General features: G+C 36.3%; 1 protein-coding gene across 3 annotated transcripts in view; it reads left to right on the forward strand.

Moving 5' to 3' along the window:
- FAM91A1 (family with sequence similarity 91 member A1) overlaps positions 1–21522 on the forward strand; it is a 48412-nt gene that overhangs the window by 6518 nt on the left and 20372 nt on the right. For 2 of the 3 annotated variants that reach the window (XM_012451604.3, XM_012451606.3), the window contains exons 4-15: positions 1621–1678; positions 2352–2419; positions 2978–3091; positions 4295–4385; positions 4793–4855; positions 10665–10771; positions 11263–11301; positions 11819–11931; positions 12678–12793; positions 13451–13563; positions 13850–13936; positions 15842–15974. In XM_012451604.3, coding sequence (XP_012307027.1) covers positions 1621–1678; positions 2352–2419; positions 2978–3091; positions 4295–4385; positions 4793–4855; positions 10665–10771; positions 11263–11301; positions 11819–11931; positions 12678–12793; positions 13451–13563; positions 13850–13936; positions 15842–15974 — 1102 coding nt within the window. The remainder of the gene's footprint in view (positions 1–1620; positions 1679–2351; positions 2420–2977; positions 3092–4294; positions 4386–4792; positions 4856–10664; positions 10772–11262; positions 11302–11818; positions 11932–12677; positions 12794–13450; positions 13564–13849; positions 13937–15841; positions 15975–21522) is intronic. The other variant, XM_012451605.3, reaches the window with a different exon arrangement.

Raw genomic sequence — 21522 nt, forward strand, 5'->3', positions numbered from 1 at the left:
GATGGGACTGCATGTCAGGGACACTTTGCAGATGTTGACCAGCTCTTCTGCTCTCATCTATGGTGAACACTCTTCTGAACTTACAGTGTAGAAAGGACTGTTGGTGGCAAGTTAACTGTTTGAGCCACACCGTACAAGTACTTGTCCTTATTGATGTTTTTACAATGGGAAGGTGTCTATTTCTATTCTGGTTGTTGAAGGTGCTCTTGACCCTTTGTGCTGTTGTAGCACTGATCAGTCATTTATGTTAGCAGAGTCTGTGTGAAATTTATTGCCTTTTAAAACAGGTTGAAAATGTGGGTGACAGAATTGAACATAGGCTCTGAGAAAATTAATGTATTTATTCACTAACTGTCTAAAGAATAAATGATGACATAGACCCAACATTATATAATACAGGTGCCAGAAAAGAGAAATGTGTTAGTAGTCTTGGCTATTAATCTCTTTCTATAATTATTAACTTTTAGTCGTTAGCCTTTTTCCAAAGAGCTTTTAGGCTTGTACTGGATAACTTTAATACTAGTTATATACTATTTTCAAGTGAGCTTTATGAAAGATTGACAGTATTCATTTAGTGTTCATTTGCTCCTTAATTGTGTTTGAGTGCTCCTGTTTGGGGCTCACTGGCCAGTTGAAGAGCAGAGAGGAGCCTAGAACTGAAGGTGTTGGGAACCTGTGGTAACATGAGGTTAGCCCTGTTACGATGTGTCCCTTACTGCTCACTCCCTTTGCTTGTCTCCAGAAGCCCCTCCTTCATGGGCACTTCTGCAGTCCCATGCTTCCCGTGTTCCTCTTTTGGAGGAAATACTAGAAAAAAGCAAGAGGCCTGATAGCCCAGGTAGCATAATGAAGAACCAGGGTAGCATAATGAAGATGGCAGCTCATCAGGAAGTAGAATAGTTACTGCTGTCTCTTTATTTTTCTAGTGTAGTCCACAAGTTTGGGAGCTAAAATAGGTGGAGTTTTTGTTTCATTTACCAGCTTTCATTTCAGTTACATCTACATAGTTGCTGCATTCTGGTTCCTGTTCTTATGTCATTAGGTATAGCTCCTGGGTTGAAAATGGGCCTTATCCCCACAGCAAGCAGTGGGTTTGCTATTGGAGAAACTGCTTGGGGTAGAAAAAGCTGTATATTAAGTTTAAGTCTTCTACAGATTGGGACTTGTAGGATCCAAGACCACTAAAGTGGTTACAATGTTTATTGGTAGTGCATCTGTTTTGGATGCGTGTTAATGGAGCTGTGGCTCATTATTTGGCTTTCTTTCACGGTGGGGATCTAGGATCAGGTGTGAAGTGTGGAGAGGCTGGAACCCTGAGCTCTAATAGTGCCATTACTAACATTGGTTCCACAGGGCAATGGTTACAGGGCAGCTGTCTGGGAGTTGTAGAGAGCCTTGTGAGAAACCCATACCTGAAAATCTGTCCTTTAATTACTAGGTTGGGAACATGTGGGAAGTGCCACAGGGTGGCATGCATGCTCTAGGTTGCCAAGCTATGATCTCACTGCTTCCTGTAATAATCATTGTTATTCTTATTTGCTCTAGAAATATTGTATTTATGCACATTTTTATTTAAGGACATTTTAGATTTCAAATTTAAAATCTTTTTCTTTTTTAAAGGACATCATGAACAGTGAGAAAAGTTATGATTCATTGCCCAATTTTACTGCTGCTGACTGTAAGTATTTATTATGCTGAAGAAGGTAATGTTTAGGTTGTGTCTTTGTGCATGCATCCTGTCATCTGTTAATATTGTATGTTTTTAACCTGAAATATGTGGAAAATGAGAACAGTAAGCAACATTATTAGTGGGAATTTTATCAGATGATACAGGACACAAACGTAAGATTAAATGTCTAAGAGAGAAATATTTGAGAGTGGTAGAATCAAAAAAATAGGACTAATCTATGTATTTCCAGGGAATGAAGTTCTTTCTGATACTTGGGTGTGTGTGTATTAAATGTGGGAGGAAAACTCTGCACAGTATTTTTGCAGCGTGGCATACAGTTTTTACCGACTTAATTTGCTGCTGTTTTATGTTGCTTATTTTGACAAAGTGTATATTTTGAATGTGTCATAATTCTGTTGTTTAAGAAGCTTTCACTGAGAATTACATTTTGACTTCCTGAAATTGGCAGGACTTCTGCTTTTCAAAAATGTTTTTATTTGTTGGAAGTGTCAGCTTGAATTCAACTCTCCCAAAGTTTAGCTTTCTGTTATGTTTTGTTTGAAGACTTCCTTTTAATTTGTTACTGATATTTGATTAGTAATTGAAAGATGAACATAAGCTAGGCTTTTTCCTCAAATCACTTGTGATATTAAATGTTTTTAAAGGAAAGACTCTTTTTCAGGTCTAAGGCTTCTTGGCATAGGAAGAAACCAGTATATTGATCTTATGAATCAGTGTAGATCATCAAAAGTAAGTTAGTACTTTCCCTTTCTGTTTCATTGTTTTGGCTTCATCACACAGTTTGATTAGTTTTTTCAAGCGGTAGAAATAATGAATTGTATTTCTTTGACCAAATAAAATGTACTTAATACAGAAACAATACCAAAATAACTCCTCAGTGTTCTCTAGGTTATAGCTTAAATGATTATTTAAAATTTTTAATACATAAAACATTCATTTTTAAAAATTATTTTTGTTCTCTTGGTCTTTTTATTTGCTCATTTTACTTGTAGAGTTAACAGGTGAAATAAGTGTTCACATTTTCAAGTGCATTTCATACTGTTTGGGTTTCACTTGAGTTTCTGGAATTAAATCTGGATTTAACAATTAGTGTTTTGAAATAATTTATTTTGAGACAATTTAAGAATGACTGTCTTCATTCAGTATATTATCTAGAATTGTTAAGATTTTTAAACATGAAGGTTTAAGAAGATATTTATTTAGTCTGTTAGAAACTGTCTTATGATTGATGAAAGAAGAAAGTGATAATTTTAGATTGCAAATTCTCAAGTGTTTGTACCATTGCAGAAATTCTTCAGAAGGAAAACAGCCCGTGATCTTCTACCAATAAAGCCAGTGGAAATTGCCATAGAGGCATGGTGGGTGGTGCAGGCTGGATATATCACAGAAGATGACATCAAGGTAGAAATCTTTAAAAGTTAAACATATAATTTTTATTTTTTAAATTTATTTTATAATTTTTAATTATAGCTTATAATTTTAAAAAAAGTAACATTTTGTTTTCCTGAAGAAAATTAAATTTAAAATGATCTTAGTAGACTAGAATATTGGTGAATTTCTGAGATACTCTGTAATGGTGAGGGAGACTTGACTTGGTTCAAATTCAATTATCTGGGGGTGTTAATTAGATAGAAGCTTCATGTAAAGTAGCATATGATGCTACAGCTACCAACAACAATAATACTGGCTAATACTTTTAAATACCTTCTGTGTGCTAGATGTGCCATGCTCTTTTGCAAGTGCTTTTTACATTGTCTTACTTAATTCTCATAACAACCCCAGAGGTATGTATTATTTGCACCCCCATTTCACAGATGAGGAAAGTTAGCACAGAACAGTTGAGTAACAGCTCAAGTCTTAGCAGTAGTAAAGGTCCAGGATTTTTTGGCAGTTTGCCATGGAACCTTATACTCTTAATCACTGCAAAGAACTGTTGTACTGAAGTGACAGGTGCTTTTATGGGCGATAGTGTCAAGATCAAGAGAGTTGATATTCCTAGTGGTCAGACCACATCTTGGAAGGGATGTTGATTTAGAGGAAAGGAGTGGAGTAATGAAGGGACCTGGAGACCAGGTTGTATTTATGTGCAGCTGAAGCAGTGTAAGTGAGTGTGTGGCCTTCTTTTTAGTTTGCGTTTAATTTTCTCCAGAGGACATATTAAATATGATGAGTGGAAGGCTTCGAAATTTTACTTCAGTCTAAAGTACCTCCTAGTGGAGCTCTCAAACTGTATTATAATAAGCTAATGAACTTTCCTGTTACTGACAATATTCATGTGGAGTTTGACTAAACTTCTGATTAGAGAGACTCTGAAGTAGTAAATGGATCTAATTCCAATTCAATGACAAGCAACAAATATACTAACCAGTGAATATTGGTAATTACAGTAAGTTTGTTCTCTATGTTCTGTTGGTATGTTGCATATTTTGGCACCTTAATTGATGGCTCTGTGCATAGTGTTTTGTTTGAATTCTAGAGTGATAAATATGTAGTTCATTGAGCTAATGACATGTAATCACTGGTTTCAACATAAATAAATTTCAGGAGACTTATGAATTAGTTAATTTGGACAGAATTTAATTAAAAATATTTTGCTTTTCTTAGATATGCACTTTGCCTGAGAAATGCGCTATTGATAAGATCATCGATTCAGGCCCTCAGCTCTCTGGATCACTAGATTACAATGTAGTACATAGTAAGTGGTTAGTAGAAATGGTCTTTTGTCAACATAAAAACTTGTTTTAAACCATCAATAATTACTAGCAATTACTTATCAAGTAGGTACAAATAGTGCTATTTTCTAAGACATGTTATTGTTTGAAATGTGACCTTAGTCTTTTGTTTTCCAGTGTGGCTATCATTAGTCACATACATTAGAAATTTATGCAACCGAATAGTAAGAAAAATTTTGTACTTTTGAGCATATGCAGGAAACCGAGATTTAAAAACTTAATTATAATTCTTTTTCTCTTCTATTTTACTTTTTCCTTCGTCACATAGCATTCATTTGTAAGAATCTTTAGAGAAAGCCAGGAATCAGTTTTTTTTTCAATTACTGTTGTGTAGCATTCCGTCTAAAACAAGGTACTTTTGCTTTTTTAGGTTTGTATAACAAAGGATTTATATATCTGGATGTACCAATATCTGATGACAGTTGTATAGCAGGTAAGGCTGTGCTAACATTTTTCACTATTTTTTGAATGGATATCAGGTGCTAAGCACTGTGTATCATCCATTCTAGGATCTTAATGTTAGGATATTTCAAGAAAAACATTTTTTCTTCATTACATTTTAACACAGTACAGTGGTTTTACTTAAATTCCTTATTCTCAGTTTTGTGTTTGGTGTACACACTATATTAAAATGATAGAAACCCAAGGTAAAATTCTAACAATCCCAAATCAAATCAATATTTTTATAAATTTGTGTTGCCTTTTAATCCTTGTTCAGTGTGTAGTATTCAGTAATACCATACAATTGTATGTTCTCATTTTCACTTAACATACTGGTACATTATTTTTTCATGTTTCTGTGGTCTTTTTGTCTATTTATTTCCTTTTCCCTTGCTCTTTTACCCACTTCTCCGAGTAAACCAATACTAAGAGCCTTGTTTTGTGCTACACTTTATGGATGTATCAATTTATTAAACCATTTTGTGTTGCTGGTTATTTAGATTGTTTCCAGTTTTTCGCCACTATGGTGCTGATATGTTCAGTATCCTTCAACACAGAGTGGTGCTTTTTTTTCAACAGGTTAGATTTCTTACCAATTTATATAAGCACTTATTATATTCAGGTTATATGTTACAAGTATGACTTGTGGCATATCTTTTAGCTGTTGTTCTTGTGTTTTATCATACTTTGATATTTAATATTTGTATAATCAAATACACAGTGTCAAAAAATTTCAGAGAATGACCTTAATGTTAACAAATTAGTGGTAATAGAACTTATTGCAGAAATACTTCCTTATATCAGTGTTAAATCTTGACAAGCTGTCATGCTCTAGTGTGTCCAGACCTTTGGGTTGGCGTGTGTTTGTGATTCTTTAATAGCACATTTTAAACCTCGTGCATATGTTAATTCTTTTTTTTTTGAAACAGAGTCTAGCTCTGTTGCCCACACTGGAATGTAGTGGCATGATTTGGCTCACTGCAACCTCTGCCTCCTGGATTCAAGCGATTCTCCTGCCTCAGCCTCCCGAGTAGCTGAGATTGTAGCTGCCCGCCACCGCACCTAGCTAATTTATTCTACTGACGAAACCTGTAGAGATGAGCTTTCACCATTTTGGCCAGGCCAGTCTTGAACTCCTGACGTCAAGTGATCTGCTGCCTCGGCCTCCCAAAGTGCTGGGATTACAGGTGTGGGCCACCATGCCCTGCTGAATCCTATTTTAAGCTTGGAAAGGCATGTTGAAAAGTATAGGAAATAGTAATTTGGGTTTGTATAGTTGATGCTATAACAAATACTAGTTTTAAAATTAGAAAGATTTTGAAAAGGAAATTATTTCTGAAGACAGAGGTGGTAGTGGTTTCCTGTCCCAGTTGGAAAATATGAAAGCATTACTTTAGTTGCTACTCTCATCAGATAAACTGAGTTGACTCATTTGAGATCCACCTATTAATAGGAAGATTAGTTGGCCAGGCATGGTGGCTTACGCCTGTAATCCCAGCACTTTGGGAGGTGGAGGTGGTCGGATCACGAGGTCAGGAGTTCGAGACCAGCCTGGCCAACATGGTAAAACCCTGTCTCTACTAAAAATACAAAAATTAGCTGGGCGTGGTAGCAGGCACCTGTAATCCCAGCTACTTCGGAGTCTGAGGCAGGAGAATCGATAGAACCGCAGAGGCATAGGTTGCAGTGAGCCGTGACCACACCATTGCACCCCAGCCTGGGCGACAGATTGAGATTCCGTCTCAAAAAAAAAAATAAAGATTAGTCTTTGACTAGTTAATTTCAGTCCAATTTGACTGACAGTTTGAATACTGACTCACATTAGAGTAACTTTTTAATATTAGTTATGGCTAAACTAAATTCATTTGAAAAAAGCAGACAGAGAAGGGCCAGATGGATGGCTGCTCCATTACATTGATGTGTTCTACCATACTTCACTTAGTAACTGCTGGTTTTTGGTGGTACAAACAAACAGACCCATGGAATGATAATTGCTGAACTTACCCTTGTCACCATGTTACCTCTTTGGCTATTCCCCAAATCAGAATAAACACATAAAAACAGTTTGACAATTTGGAAACCATCAAATTCAGTACAAATGATACCTGAAGGTGATTTCAAAAGAGGCATTTCAGATACGCTTTGACAACAAAAGAAACAAGCACTATGGTTGGTGATACAAATATAAATGGGGGACAGAAATACTTTTAAGGGAGTAATCATGAAAGGCTCTGTTATTAAATAAAATATATTTATTTCATTATTCATCACATTTTCTAACTGTATTTTGTGTATCTATCTTTTATAGCTTCCTGAATTCTGTTATGCTTGAATACCTGTAGAATATAGAAATAGTCTAAAAATTCTTGAGAACTTTTGTTATATATATATTTAAATATGTAGTTTGTTAGAACTTATTTTCATATTTGATGTGGAATAAGGATTCAGCTTATTTTTCTTCTCTTTGAATAACCAATAGCATTTGGACAATGCTAGCGCTATTTTTTCAAAAACTCATTACTGCTGAATGGAGGCATAACTTCTCTTGTACACTAAATTCTACTCTATATTGGATCTAATTTCGATACACCTTTTTCTTCTGCTAGTACAGTGTTTTTGTGTGTGTATGTGTGTGTGTGTGTTTTAATTCCTCTGAGATGCTGTCCTGCTTTGTTGCCCAAGCTGGAGTGCAGTGGTGTGATCTTGGTGCACTGCAACCTCTACCTCCCAGGTTCAAGAGATTCTCTGGCCTCAGCCTCCCAAGTAGCTGGGAGTACAGGTGCCTGCCACTGCGCCCGGCTAATTTTTGTGTTTTTAGTAGAGATGGTGTTTCACCATGTTGGCCAGGCTAGTTTTTAACTCCTTGACCTCAAGTGATCTGCCTGCCTCGGCCTCCCAAAGTGCTGGGGTTACGGGCATGAGCCACTATGCCCAGCCTACAATATTGTTTTGATTATAGTAACTTAAAGAAACTTTTAATATTAGTTATGGCTAAACTTTCTTTGTAAGTCTTTTTTTAGTAACTTTCTTGGCTATTCCAAGACATTTATATATATGTGTGTGTGTGTGTATACATACATATTATAATATATATAATATATAACATGTTACATATTATATATATTATATATAATAGTTATGTGCATTTATGAGGTACAATGTGATGTTTTGATCTGTGTATACAATATGACATGATTAAATCAAGCTAATTGACATATTCATTACCTCACTTACCTGTCATTTTTTTTAATGGTGAGACAACTGAAGTTTACTCTCTTATTTTGAAATACTTAATACATTAATATTGACTACACTTACTGTAGTGTGCAATAAATCTCAAAACTGATTTTGTCTATCTGAACCTTTATATCCTTTACTTAACAGCTGCCCATTCCTCTGTCTGAAACTGTACCCTTTGATCAGCAACTCCCCATTCCCTCCTTCTCTATCCCTGCAGCCTCTGTTAGTCATCTTCCTACTCTCTGCTTCTGTGAGTTCAACTTTATTAGGCTCCACATATAAGTGAGACCATGCAGTATTTGCCTTTCTGTGCCTGGCTTATTTCACTTAGCGTAATTTCCACCAGTATTATTGATGTTGTTGCAAATGACAGGATTTCTCCGTTTTTTGTGACTGAGTAGTATTCCATTGTGTGTATATGCTACATTTTAATCCATTCATCTGTTGATGGACACTTAGGTTGTTTCCATGTCTTGGCTATTGTGACTTATGCTGCAGTGACCATGGAAATGCAGATATCCCTTTGACACACCGATTTCAGTTCCTTTGGATGTATATCCAGAAGTGGGGTTACTGGGTCATGTGATAGTTCTATTTTTAGTTTTTTTTAGGAATCTTACCATTTTTCATAATTAAAAAAATTTTATTAACATTTTTCAGTAGGCAATAATTATGATACAAAATTCTAAATTTACAAAGGGCTATTAAAAAAGTCTCCCTTCCACTTCTGTGCCTAGCCACCCAATTTCTCTTTCAGAAGCCACTGTTAAGTTTCTTCTGCTTCTTTCTAGAAGCACCATATATGTATATATTCTTTGTGTGTGGTATTTTTACACAGATGGTGTACTCTAGACTTTTAAAAAAAATTTAATATGCATTAGAGACTATACCAAATTTCTTTAAATAGAGTCACCTTATTCTTTTTGCTTAGATATAAATTAAGGCCTAGGGAAATTTCTAATCTCATAGATCCTTGGTTTCTTGGTCTCTCAAAATAGAGGGTATCTGACCAAGCACAGTGGCTCACACCTCTAATCCCAGTACTTTGGGAAGCCAGGGCAGTAGGATTGCTTGAGTCTCCAGGAGTTCGAGACCAGCCTGGGCATTATAAAGGGACCGCTTCTCTACAAAAATAAAAATAAAAATAATTAGTCATGCGTGTTAGCGTGTGCCTGAGGTCAAAGCTGCAGTAAGCCACGATCACCCCACTGCACTGCAGCCTGGCTGACAGGGTGAGACCCTGTTTCCTAAATAAATAAATAAATAAATTTAAAAACAGGGCTTATTATACTACCATATAGCTCATGGGGTTAGGAGGATTTAATGAAAACATATATATCTATCTATGTATAAAGTATTTGGTAATAGTCTAGCACTTAGTAAGCATTCAATAAATGTTTGCTATTATTTACATAGTTAATAGTGTAGGGAAATAATTAATGTTGTCAAAGATGGGATTTCTAAAATATTTCTAAAAAGAAACCATTGATCATTAAAAGTACCTAGATGACTAGAAATGTAGGTAGTACTAAATTAGAAAATGACATGAGCCAGACCTATAAAGTGAATAACCTGTCTTCAAATGTATGTACATTGTAGTTTTTCAGTATCTTAATTTTGACCATTTGAATTTTGTCTTATTTTCCACTGTTAGGAATAATTTAAGTTTTTAGGTACAATTAGATGATATTAGGGCCAGGGGACATAAGGATACACAAATGCTATATGGCTTAGGCATTCCTCTTCCTCAGGATATTTTCAAGGTAAATTATGCACAGGAGAGATTGTCAAAGGAAAGCATAGAGCTTCTTCATTATTGGCTGGGCATAGCACTTAAGATTAGAGCATTTGGACCAAAGAGATAGAAATGAGTATGAATGGACATTCAGGTGGAGAGAGATAGTTGGGCTGCCCTCTGTGCTAAAGAACTTCTTCACCCTGTTGCCACTGTGGCCCACTGGGGAGGATACCAGAATAGAAAGCCCCAAAGAACAAGTTAGCCCAGTGACTCCCGGTAATTGTGGCAGTCGTCCAAATGAATTTCCCTTTTTAGGATGGAGTAAGGATGATGGGGAGATAGCCAATACTTTGCATCCACCTGGTTTTTGTATAGCATAGCAACTCTTTCTTGTGTTTTTTTGCTTTTCAGCTTTGGCCCACTCACCCCTGCTGCCTATGAGGCATCAAAAACATGCATATCAGAAACCCTTTGCAGGCTCCCCCATTCTGAAGCAGCCCCTGTTCCCTCACCCTTCTACCAAGTCCATGTCATCCAGCATTTCTGAGTTACCTGTCTCAGTAACTCTGAGAGTTCCATGGTGAATTAAATGAACTCTTTTATGGATTTCATATCTACCTTCAGAGTTTTCTCTGTGTAGATACTGTTGTATGAGGCCTTAACTTTGAGAGTTTCAGAAAACTTGCTATGGAGTGGATAAAATAAATCAAAAGCTGTATTCATTCAGTCCCTAAATTGGAGGTTTCTTTTTTAAATTAGATATATAATTATACTTTCTTGTTTTATAAAATTGTATCCCTGAGAAAAGTCTCTTCTGTTTTAGTTCCTCCTCTTGAAGGTTTTGTAATGAATCGAGTGCAAGGTGATTATTTTGAAACTCTACTCTATAAGATATTTGTTTCAATAGATGAGCACACAAATGTTGCAGAGGTAAGTTTGACATCATCTCATGAAAATATAATCTCAAGATTGTAAGTTTGAGTAAAATAAGCAGAATTATTTAATATGGTAATATGCTTTTAAAATCTTCATGTGGGGAGATCATACCATTATACTTAAATGTCACTATTCTTAAGTTAATTTTTATAAATGTATATTAAAATTTAAGTTAATAATTTATAATTTAGTCAACTTTTTATATGACTTTTTATACTAAAGTATTGTAGACTATATTGATCTATCCAGGAATTTTAAATGAGACAAAATTAAAGAATAAGGAATCTTAAATTGTTATAGTCACTACCTGGATTTGTACTATAAGGATCTTAGGGAAAGAAGAAACATCTGAATTCAAAATTTATTCAGTGTTCTAATTATTCATAATTTACAATTTTGCTAATTATGATTACATTGGTCTATTACAACTATGTAATGTGCTGTTACTTCTAAGAATGTAAAAATACTTTAATTTTATCTTCTAGCTTGCAAATGTCCTTGAGATTGACTTATCCCTGGTTAAGGTATGTGATTTTTATACTGTTTTACTTGTGACGTTATTACTGAATGGATTTTACTAGTAGGTTTTTATCTTGATGAACTACTGAGAAACGAAGGCATTGAGATTCTTGTTAGCTGTCTGAAGGAGCATGCACAGTAAAGGGGCACTTGCAAAGCCAGGAAAGAGCAGGATGAGGGGCCCTGAATCGGGATTTGAACGTATGGACTGAAAAGAGAGCACTCATGCTTCTGTGTGCTGCAAGAAGCAACCTAGACAGTATCTTGTAGTGAGGTCCATTAAAGCAGCAACTCCTGCTTCATTGAGGGTAGATGTAGGGAGGGCAAGGCCAGAGAGTTGGAAACTTTCCCTCCTATACATTTATGAAGACCTTAAAGGAGGAGCAGATCTGCTGAAAATAGTTTCTAGTTATGGGATGAAGATGTTTGAGAGTTAATCTATTACACTATTTTTTTCTCTACAAATATTCTGATGTCTAGTTCATTTTAAATGCTAATTAGTTTCCTATATATTCCTTTCAGAATGCTGTTTCAATGTATTGCCGATTGGGCTTTGCCCATAAAAAGGGACAAGTAATAAATTTGGATCAACTTCATTCATCATGGAAGAATGTTCCATCCGTAAACAGATTAAAGTAACTTATTTATTCAGTATGAGATATTAGAGTTAACTTTTGAAAAAACATTTAATTTTATATACAGGAATTTATTTATTGATTGAGACAAAGTCTCACTCTATCGCCCATGCTGGAGTGCAGCAGTGTGATCTTGGCTCATTGCAACTTCCACCTCCCAGTTTCAAGCGATTTTCATGCCTCAGCCTCCTGAGTAGCTGGTACTATAGGAGTGCGCCACCATGCCTAGCCGATTTTTTGCATTTCTGGTAGAGATGGGATTTTACCATGTTGGCCAGGTTTGTCTCAAACTCCTGGCCTCAACTAATCTGCCTGCCTTGGCCTCCCAGAGTGTTGGGATTACAGGTGTAAGCCACTGCACCTGGCCCAGAAATTTTATTTATTCAACCTGTCAGTTGAGGTGAGCCCTGAGCCCTATGTATTAGTGATTTTTAATCTTGTGTGCGTTACGGATCTTTTTTGGAATTTGATGAAAACTAAGAAGCCTTTTCCCAGAAAAAAAGCAAATAAAATATTTTACATAAAATCTTGAAGGGATCTTGAGTTTCCCAAAGCCTATCCATGGGTCTTAGTTAAGAACCCTTGTTGTATGTAGGCAGAGCGTTTTGGGGCTGTGTCTTTTTGGGCTTGAATTTAAGACTGGATTTAGATGGATTGTTCATAATTTAAGTCTTGACTTCAGTAGATGTTTTAATATAAGTTCATTTATATGATTTTTAAAAAGCAAATGTATTCTTCATTAATAGGAGTACCTTAGATCCGCAGAAGATGCTCTTGTCATGGGATGGAGGGGAAAGTAGGAGTCCTGTACAAGAAGCTTCATCGGCAACTGACACTGATACAAATAGTCAAGAAGATCCAGGTTAGCAGTGACTCAGTTTAATGTAGAGTCTGTCAGTAGGTATGGCACATGTCCAAACATACACTCTTAGAGTTATCTTCTAGTTTTGTTTGATTTTACTTATTCAATATGCAGTCTTTGAGTGTTTCACTGTGTTTTGGGTATTGTGCTAAGTCCTAGGTGTATACAATTGATAAGAATATGGTGTCTCCCTTCTAAGAATTAAGTCTAAGGAGAGAGAAGGAAGTGTGACCAAAAAATTTACAGCAACGTGGGCACCAATTAAGATGCTTGTAGGGTGCAAAGAGGAAGAGACCCTTAATTGCCTAGAGAGGTTTGGGAAGCTTTCACAGAGAAGATGTTACTGAGCTACGAATGAAGAAGAGCCTGCCAGCTGGTCAGGGAAGGAAAGCCATTTCAGTCCAAGAGAATAGTGAGACTAAGCCCAAAGGGAAACACAGCATAGTGGACAAAGGCCTAGGGTTTCATGCTTTTTAATATTCTTTGTGCTTCAAAATAGGTGTGACTGGAACCTCTTATGACTATATTATTAGTTCCTTTTTAAAATTACGTACTTTCTGGTTATCAAATAAAGCTGAAATGAAATACTTTCTCACTCCAAATGGTAAGCAAAGAATAATTTCCCTTTACTTGATTTTAAATTACGGTGTTTTTCAGCTGACACAGCCAGCGTGAGCAGCCTGAGTCTGTCTACAGGACATACAAAGCGCATTGCGTTCCTGTTTGACTCCACTCTTACTGCCTTCTTAATGATGGGAAATCTTTCACCAGTAAGTCCATTTCTTGTTTAAATATGAAGGCATTTAATGTAAATATTAGATATAAAATGATGCTTTTATGTCTTTTTTAAAGTACTACATTTATTCCTGAAGCACAACTGACTTAGAGGAGTATAATAACTTTCAAGGAGGGTCCTTTTGTAATTGGAAGAATTAGCCCCTCACCCCCCACATCCTTAAGTTTAAATATATTTGAAAGTATAATATAAATATTAGATATTATGCTTAGCCTAAAAAGGTAGAAGTAGAACTTTAATATTTTGTTTCTTTTTTTCAGAACTTGAAAAGTCATGCAGTCACAATGTTTGAAGTAGGCAAACTCTCAGATGAGTCTCTGGACAGCTTTCTAATAGAACTAGAAAAGGTAAATCTAGATTGCATGTTAGGGGGTATTAGGGCATTTGGAACCTTTTCTTGCTTGGCAAAATGTCAGTTATGCAGTATTGATTTGATGGGCTTTTGGTGTATTCTTGCTCATTCCTGCCTCATTCCCCAACTTAATACTCTGACAGTTATTTAGACTTAAACATATTGAATGGGTGAATTGATTTTGTGATTTTTAAAGTGATATGTCTACCTCATCTAACTCTTAACATAATTTGATATAATGAAGAAATGGGGTATAGAAATTTTAGTCTGTAATTTTTTAAGTTGAAATTTTTCTAAAATAGCCTTTCAGTTTTTTTCTGATATTACTCACTAAGATCACCTCTTAAGCAGTTTGATTTGACGTTTTTGTTCCATTTACCTTGAATCTGGAACAATGTCCCTGGGTATCATATTTATGTCCGCTCTCACTATCCCTTTTAGCATCTTGAAGACTTCAGCCATATTTGCTCTTAACCACCTTTTTCCCCGTGAGTATAGCCTTAGTTTTCCTTAGCTCTAAATAAATCTGATTGCCCTTTATTGGTATTTTTCATTCTTTGGATATTTTATTCTGTCCTCTTTGTATTCAAATAGTGTGTGTGCCTAATCTGTTCCTTGACTAATAATTTTGGTGCCTTTTGTGCTTTAGTGATGAACTCTGTATATTAAATGTGTTGTATAGAGAATTTGTGATGATTCTATAACTCCTTTATATCTTAAAAAAAAGACCGTAACATTTTTCACTGCTCCTCCTCTGTAGGATTTTTACTCTTAGTGCAGAAACGTGTATGAGATAATCCTTTGCTATTAATTGGTCTCTTTTACCTTTATACTGCCATTTATTTCTTCATGCTTTTTTATGTGTTAACCCAATTTCTTGTTGTATATTATCTTTTACTAATAAATTTTTTACTATGTTACTGCACATTTCAACTTCTGGTTTCCTGATTTTTATCTTGTTTTCACCTCAACTAGTCTTTTATCAAATGTAGCAAATTGCAAGATCACGTCTTCACTTTTACTCACTCATAAATCTATGTTCTTTTTCATCACAAAGTCGTTCTTTGGAAAGCCTTTCAGTCTGAGGCTTAGTTTTTAAAATGAATTCTTAGCTTTTTTTTTTTCTTTTTTTCTTACACTTCACCGATGCAAAAGCTATTTTTTAAGTAGTTTGATCTTGATTAAGATTGATTTTTTAAAAATTTATGCAAATCTAATTTAGCTATTTTCCCCTGGTGGACCTATCATTCCATTTTCTGTGTTGTTTCTGGGATATATGTGTCTCTACATATTAAACAGGTGACTTACTCAGAAAAGCATGCATTTAACTATAAGGCCAGTGAAGGCAAGGGTTTTGTTCATTGCTCTATCCTTATCTCCTAGGGAGGTCATAATCCATAGAAGGCTCTTAGTAAGTCTTTGTTGAGTGAATTTAAGCTGTGTGTTCAGCAATGGTGAACAGCTATGTTGAATCACAGACTCCAATGCCCCTTGTAACTGGTAATACAGAATTGTGAGCAAAATGATGGGAATTATAGGTAAAACTGGTGATCTTGGATTGGAGTACTTTTGTAGATGGAGCAGAATATGGGTTTTACAGTTTGTTTAAGCACTTGATTTGAATTGTGTATGGGACACGTGACATATAATGCTATACCTTAGCATTATTCAGTTACTAAAATTGTTAGTTGTAGTTGAAGTAACTTCTGTCATCTTCATAGACGTAGTAAAATTGGAAACTCAACCAAGACTGAGGTTAATAACTTGTTTCAGTATTGCCTGGGCAAATTTTTGATTTACTACTTTGGAATAATGCCTTAATATCTCTATCATATGATTATTAGCGTGAATGGCATGAAAGTGGTATTTTTGTTGCAAAATCTATTTTCTCTTGGTTTAGGTTCAGAGCACTGGTGAAGGAGAAGCACAGAGATACTTTGATCATGCACTTACTCTGAGAAACACAATACTGTTTCTGCGTCATAACAAAGATCTAGTTGCTCAAACTGCACAGCCAGACCAACCAAATTATGGTATGATGAATATATTTAATTTTGAAGACATGATCGTATGAAACTTCTTTCTAAGAAATTTAACAGATCATGCTCACTTATATAATCATCACTTATATATTTTGTGTAGATAGCATATTGAATTTATAACTAGAGGCCTGTTTTGTGAGTTTCTTGCTTGTTAACTGTATGTTAACCTTATTTTACTTTTTCTCTTATCGTGTGCCATTAACATTTGTAGTATTTAAATCTATTCACTACCTACAAAAGTATTAGAGTGTTTATTTAAGTAGCTGGATGGAATTTAGAACAGACATCAGCTCTGAGGGGTGAACAAGGGCAAAAATTTGATGTAGGAAGCGTAAAATTTCAAGAATGAAAGATTCCATCATAATGAAAAGAATAAAGAGGAGTCTTCTTCTGTTCAAATGCTGCTACAATATTTACCAAAAGATTTTACTTTGAAAAAGGGAATAGATAATTCTTTTTAAACAGTAAAAGAAATAGTGGCAATTTTAAGGTATTGATGAACTTTATGGAGCTGTTGCCTTGCTAAGCACCCTCAGTTTTGTGATAGTTGGTTCCCAAACTTCAGTTGAATTGATGGCGTGAGAATTTCTGCCCAGATGGGCATTTGGATTCAGTAGGTTTTGACGTATGACATGGCACCCGGGAACGTGTGTTTTTTAAAAGATTAATCCAATGCTCAGCTAGGCTTGGGCACCACTGCATGAGCACTTGACTCAAGTTCTTGGACATTCACAAGAGCTGTGTCTTGGGGCTTCATGGGTCCTCAATACCACTATAACATTTAATTGTGATTAGTTTCATTTACCTAAAAACCATTTTTTTTTTGGCCAAGAACATCAGTTTCTTAATCATCTCTATTTTCATTTATTCTCTCACTGGCATCTGGCTTTCTTCAGCTCAATTTTAAAAATTGAGGGAGGAATCAGCCGTTACTTCACAAGCTGTCACATAGATGAGAACAAAGATGCTGAGTAGTTTACTTGAGGGAGGCTAGACATGATATCAAGTGATTTGCTTGTGCAGCCTTAGTATGCATTATCTGCAGAATTACAAATTGTTACATTCTGGGGCTGTTTTGAGATCATTCGTAAGTAGTTAAAACTGAGAATATTAGATCACCAAATGCCAAGAGTCCAAAGCACTTATTGGTATGCATTTGTTGATGGATAACCATTTTTTGGTTAATAAATACTAAATCATGTGATGAAGCAGTGCTGAGTGCACAGTCTTGAAGATGTCTTTGGATATAAAACGCCTGGAATTTTTGGGACTTCTTGGTGATTTATGGAGATTAGATGATTTGAAATATTCTGTTAAAGCTCTTGAAATACATTGTCCTTTCCTACCTGTCACAGAATTTGAGAATGTTAGAGAGTACTAGTGACCAGCGAAGTGTAACTCCTCTTATAGATAAAGAAATTGGAGTTTATATTGGGTAAATCTTCTTCCTTTTTTTCAGTCTTTAAAGCCCATGTCATTAGTAAATGGAAGAACCAGGAATGGAAGACTTGAATCCATGTCTGTTGAATTTTTTTTCCATTGCCCTGTCCCTTCTATTATCTTCTTTTGACCGCTAAGCTTTGTATTGATTTACTCATAAACATTTGTTGCTTAGTAGTATGGGCTAGACTAAACCTATTCTCTATGAAAATAGTTCTGTGCAATTCTAACCTTTGAGGTGAGTTTAATGTTAGACTGTTCCTAATTCCAGTTGGAGATTTAACTGCTTAGACTAATTGTGGGTCTCCATGACTATTTCTCAATTTTTCTAACAATGGCACATCATTAGTGCATTCTCAATGCATGAAAAAGGTCATTCATTCCATGTAAAGGATACCTTAGGGCATTAAGACTTCATGCCTGCCTGGTTGAGAATGTTGCTTTCCGTGGGTATTGGGCTTGGTGACCGAACCTTACTCTTTTTTACAAAAGAAATTCTCTGCCACAGGTCGTGGCTCATGCCTATAATCCCAGCATTTGGGGAGGTCGAGGCGGGCAGATCACTTGAGAACAGAAGATCGAGACCAGCCTGGCCAACATAGTTAAAACCCATCTTTACTAAAGATACAAAAATTAAGCCAAGTGTGATGGCAGGCACCTATAATCCCAGCTACTTGGGAGGCTGAGGCAGGAGAATTGCTTGAACCTGGCAGGCTGAGGTTGCAGTGAGCTGAGATGGCACCACTGCACTCCAGCCTGGGTGACAGAGTCAGATTCTGTCTGAGAAAAAAAGAAATCCTCTAGTATTGGTGTTTTAAGCATCTTGTTTGAATAAAAATAATTTTCTTTTTATGTCACTAATAATTTATACTTTCAGTATATCATGTAGTATTTATTATCTTCTATAAAGCAAAAGTGTTGCAATATTATCATACAAGCAAACTCTGTTATACATAGAACTAGTTTCTAGTCCTGAGAGTCCTTAATCCCTTGGTTTTAAATAGCATGGGGCACGGCTTATAAATAAAAGCCATGTGTGGTCTATTTTTTTCTTATTTTATAAACATGATTTTTTCCTCTCAGGTATCTTTGTCTTTAAAAATGCATTGTTTAACTGTGATTAGTACAAGTCAGACATAAAAAGCACTGTTTATAATTTGGCAGCCTACTACTGTGGAAATGTTTAGAAATTAAACCACATTTGTAGGAAAGCAATCACAGCTGTAAAGTTATTAGAAAACGTGTTCTAACCACCATGAACTCTTTAGACTTCCTACTTTCCCTGTTTTAGTATACATTAGATATTCTCTATACTTGACATTGATAATGTTGAATTTTGCCTGAAGGTTAAGACATCCCTTCACCCTTTTGTGTTTTGGGAAGGGGCTTACTGCAAGGACCCACTTTTCCCCCATATTACTTAGATAAGATTCACAGCTGAATTCCCCGCCTCTTTCTGTTTACCTATGACAAGGTCAGAAACAGATCCTCCAAATTCCCTTTCTCCTCTTCATAAGCAGTGGGCTGAACTGCCTGTTCTGAATTGTCAGTCGGAACAAAATGCTTGTTAGCCAAAGCTTGTTTAAGCTTCTCTCTCCTTTTTCCAGCCCCGTGAACTTTGACCCACCCTCAACCTGAGCCAGGATGTAGGCCTTCCTTTAGGACCCCTCTCAGAAAATATGCAGAGTTTATGGTCAAACATTCTGTGATCTGCTGTCCTGTACCTCACCCTGTCATCTCACTGCCTCACACCCCATGCTTTCCATCTACCCTTCATTGGTGATGTTAATTTTGATCACCCAGTTAATGCATTGTCTGATTTTTCCACTGTATAGTCAACTATTTTTTTTCCCCTCACACCCGATAAGCAGTCTGTGGGGAGATACTTTGAGACCATGCAGATATCCCACTCCTCATCAGTGTTTCCTCCCAGATTTAGAATCCATTGGTGGTTCTTGCCTGAACCATTCTGTACTTTGATGTTGGAAATTGGTAATTTTTTTCCCCTGCTTTAGCACTTCTGCCATGTTTAACAATTGGGACCAGGTATTTTCTCATGTTCTCTGTATGAATGTATGAATTCTTATTTTTTTTAGTGGTCTGTGAGTAGTCATTGTTATCTCTCAATTATTTTTGTGCCCCAGTTGTCTCAGATTTTGCCATGGGGATTTCCTTTAAGCTTGCTTCTGTCTCCTTTCTCCTTTCTCCTTATGACATGCCTCCAGTTTTATCCCCTAGGCAGTTCTTTACTTTCTGGCCAAGCAATAAGATCTTATTGTGTATTTATTCTGCCTCAGTCCTGGAATCAGCCATTTGTCCTAGGAGCCTAGTTTTTTTTTTTTTAACTGGGGATTACTATTAGAGACCAAGATACTGGTGTTAGTTGTGCTTATTGCTTCTAGGCATTTTCAGGAGATCATAATATGGATATCAGTATTTTTAGATACATTCTTGCTTGAAGGAGATAGCTACCCTGATCTTCTTAAGTTTCTTGTAACGTTAAATATCTCTTTTTAGAGAGCAATAGGATTTGATGTTTTTCTAAAGGATTAAGAATAAGAACGCTTAAAATCTGTTGTATGTTGAGTGAGTTCATGCTCTATGGATCAGAAGTCTAGGATACACATTTCCAAATGAGGAGCTCTTGCCCCTATACTAAAATGAGGACTTGGCTATGATTCTCTGTGTAGAGATTGGAAACTGGAGGAGAGAAGAATATAACTTCTCCTGGCACTTAAGCTTTCATAATACAGTTGACAAGTGAACAACATGGCTATGAATTGCGCAGGTCCACTTATGGGCTGATTTTTTTTTTTGAGATGGAGTTTCCGTCTTGTTGCCCAGGCTAGAGTGTAATGGTGCGATCTCGGCTCACTGCAATCTCCACCTCCCAGGTTCAAGCGATTCTCCTGCCTCACCTCCCAAGTAGCTGGGATTACAGGCATGTGCCACCACACCTAGCCAATTTTGTGTTTTTAGTAAAGATGGGGTTTCTCCATGTTGGTCAGGCTGGTCTCAAACTCCTGACCTCAGGTGATACGCCCACCTTGGCCTCCCAAAGTGCTAGGGTTACAGGTATGAGCCACTGTGCCTGGCCTGGCTGATTTTTTTTGTTTGTTTTGTTTTTGAGACGGAGTCTTGCTCTGTCGCCAGGCTGGAGTGCAGTGGCACCATCTTGGCTCACTGCAACCTCCGCCTCCCAGGTTTAAGAGATTCTCCTGCCTCGGCCCTACCGAGTAGCTAGGACTACAGGCGTGTGCCACCACACCCAGCTAATTTTTGTATTTTTAATAGAGTCGGGGTTTCACCGTGTTGGCCAGGATGGTCTTGATCTCTTGACTTCGTGATCCCCTACCTTGGTCTTCCAATGTGCTGGGATTGTAGGTGTGAGCCATCGTGCTTGTCTTGGGCTGATTTTTATGAGTAAACATATTGGAACATTTTTTTGGAGATTTGTGACAGTTTGAGAAAACTCGCAGACAAACCTTGTAGCCTAGAAATGTTGAAGAAGTTAAGAAAAAGTTAGATGTGTCATGTATGTATAAAATATATGTGGATACTAGTCTGTTTTATCATTTATTACCATAAAGTATATTCAGATCCATTATAAAACATTCAAACATGTCAAAACTTAATGCACACATTTACAGATCACACATCAACATTGCAGTTGAGAGAAATGTAAATAAATGGAAAGATTTAGTGTTAAGCCATAACTGTGTAAAATTACCTGTAGTATGTGGTACTACTGTCATGATTTTTGTAGGTATCTCTTGTTGCTATTGTGGTGAGCTCAAGTGTTGTATCTGCTTGATTATCTGCTTAAAATGCCCTGTGACACTAATCATCTCTGAGTGAGCAATGTGTCTTTATTTTAAATGGCCTGTTACAGTTAAAAGTGATCTCTCGTGGTTCTCTCATATTTTTCATTGATTTAGTGCAGTACCATAAACCTGGAATAACACTGGGGGAGCCATACAAAGAGCCACTAGTGATGCTGGAAATTTTCCCAAAAAGCAGAGAAAAGTCATAACATTACTTGGTATGTACTGCAGATTGAGGTCTGCAGCTGTAGTTGCCCATCATTTCAAAATAAATT

Source organism: Aotus nancymaae, unplaced genomic scaffold (assembly GCF_030222135.1).
Source record: "Aotus nancymaae isolate 86718 unplaced genomic scaffold, 86718_ANA_hifiasm-v0.15.2.pri h1tg000036l, whole genome shotgun sequence".
Lineage (NCBI taxonomy): Eukaryota > Metazoa > Chordata > Mammalia > Primates > Aotidae > Aotus > Aotus nancymaae.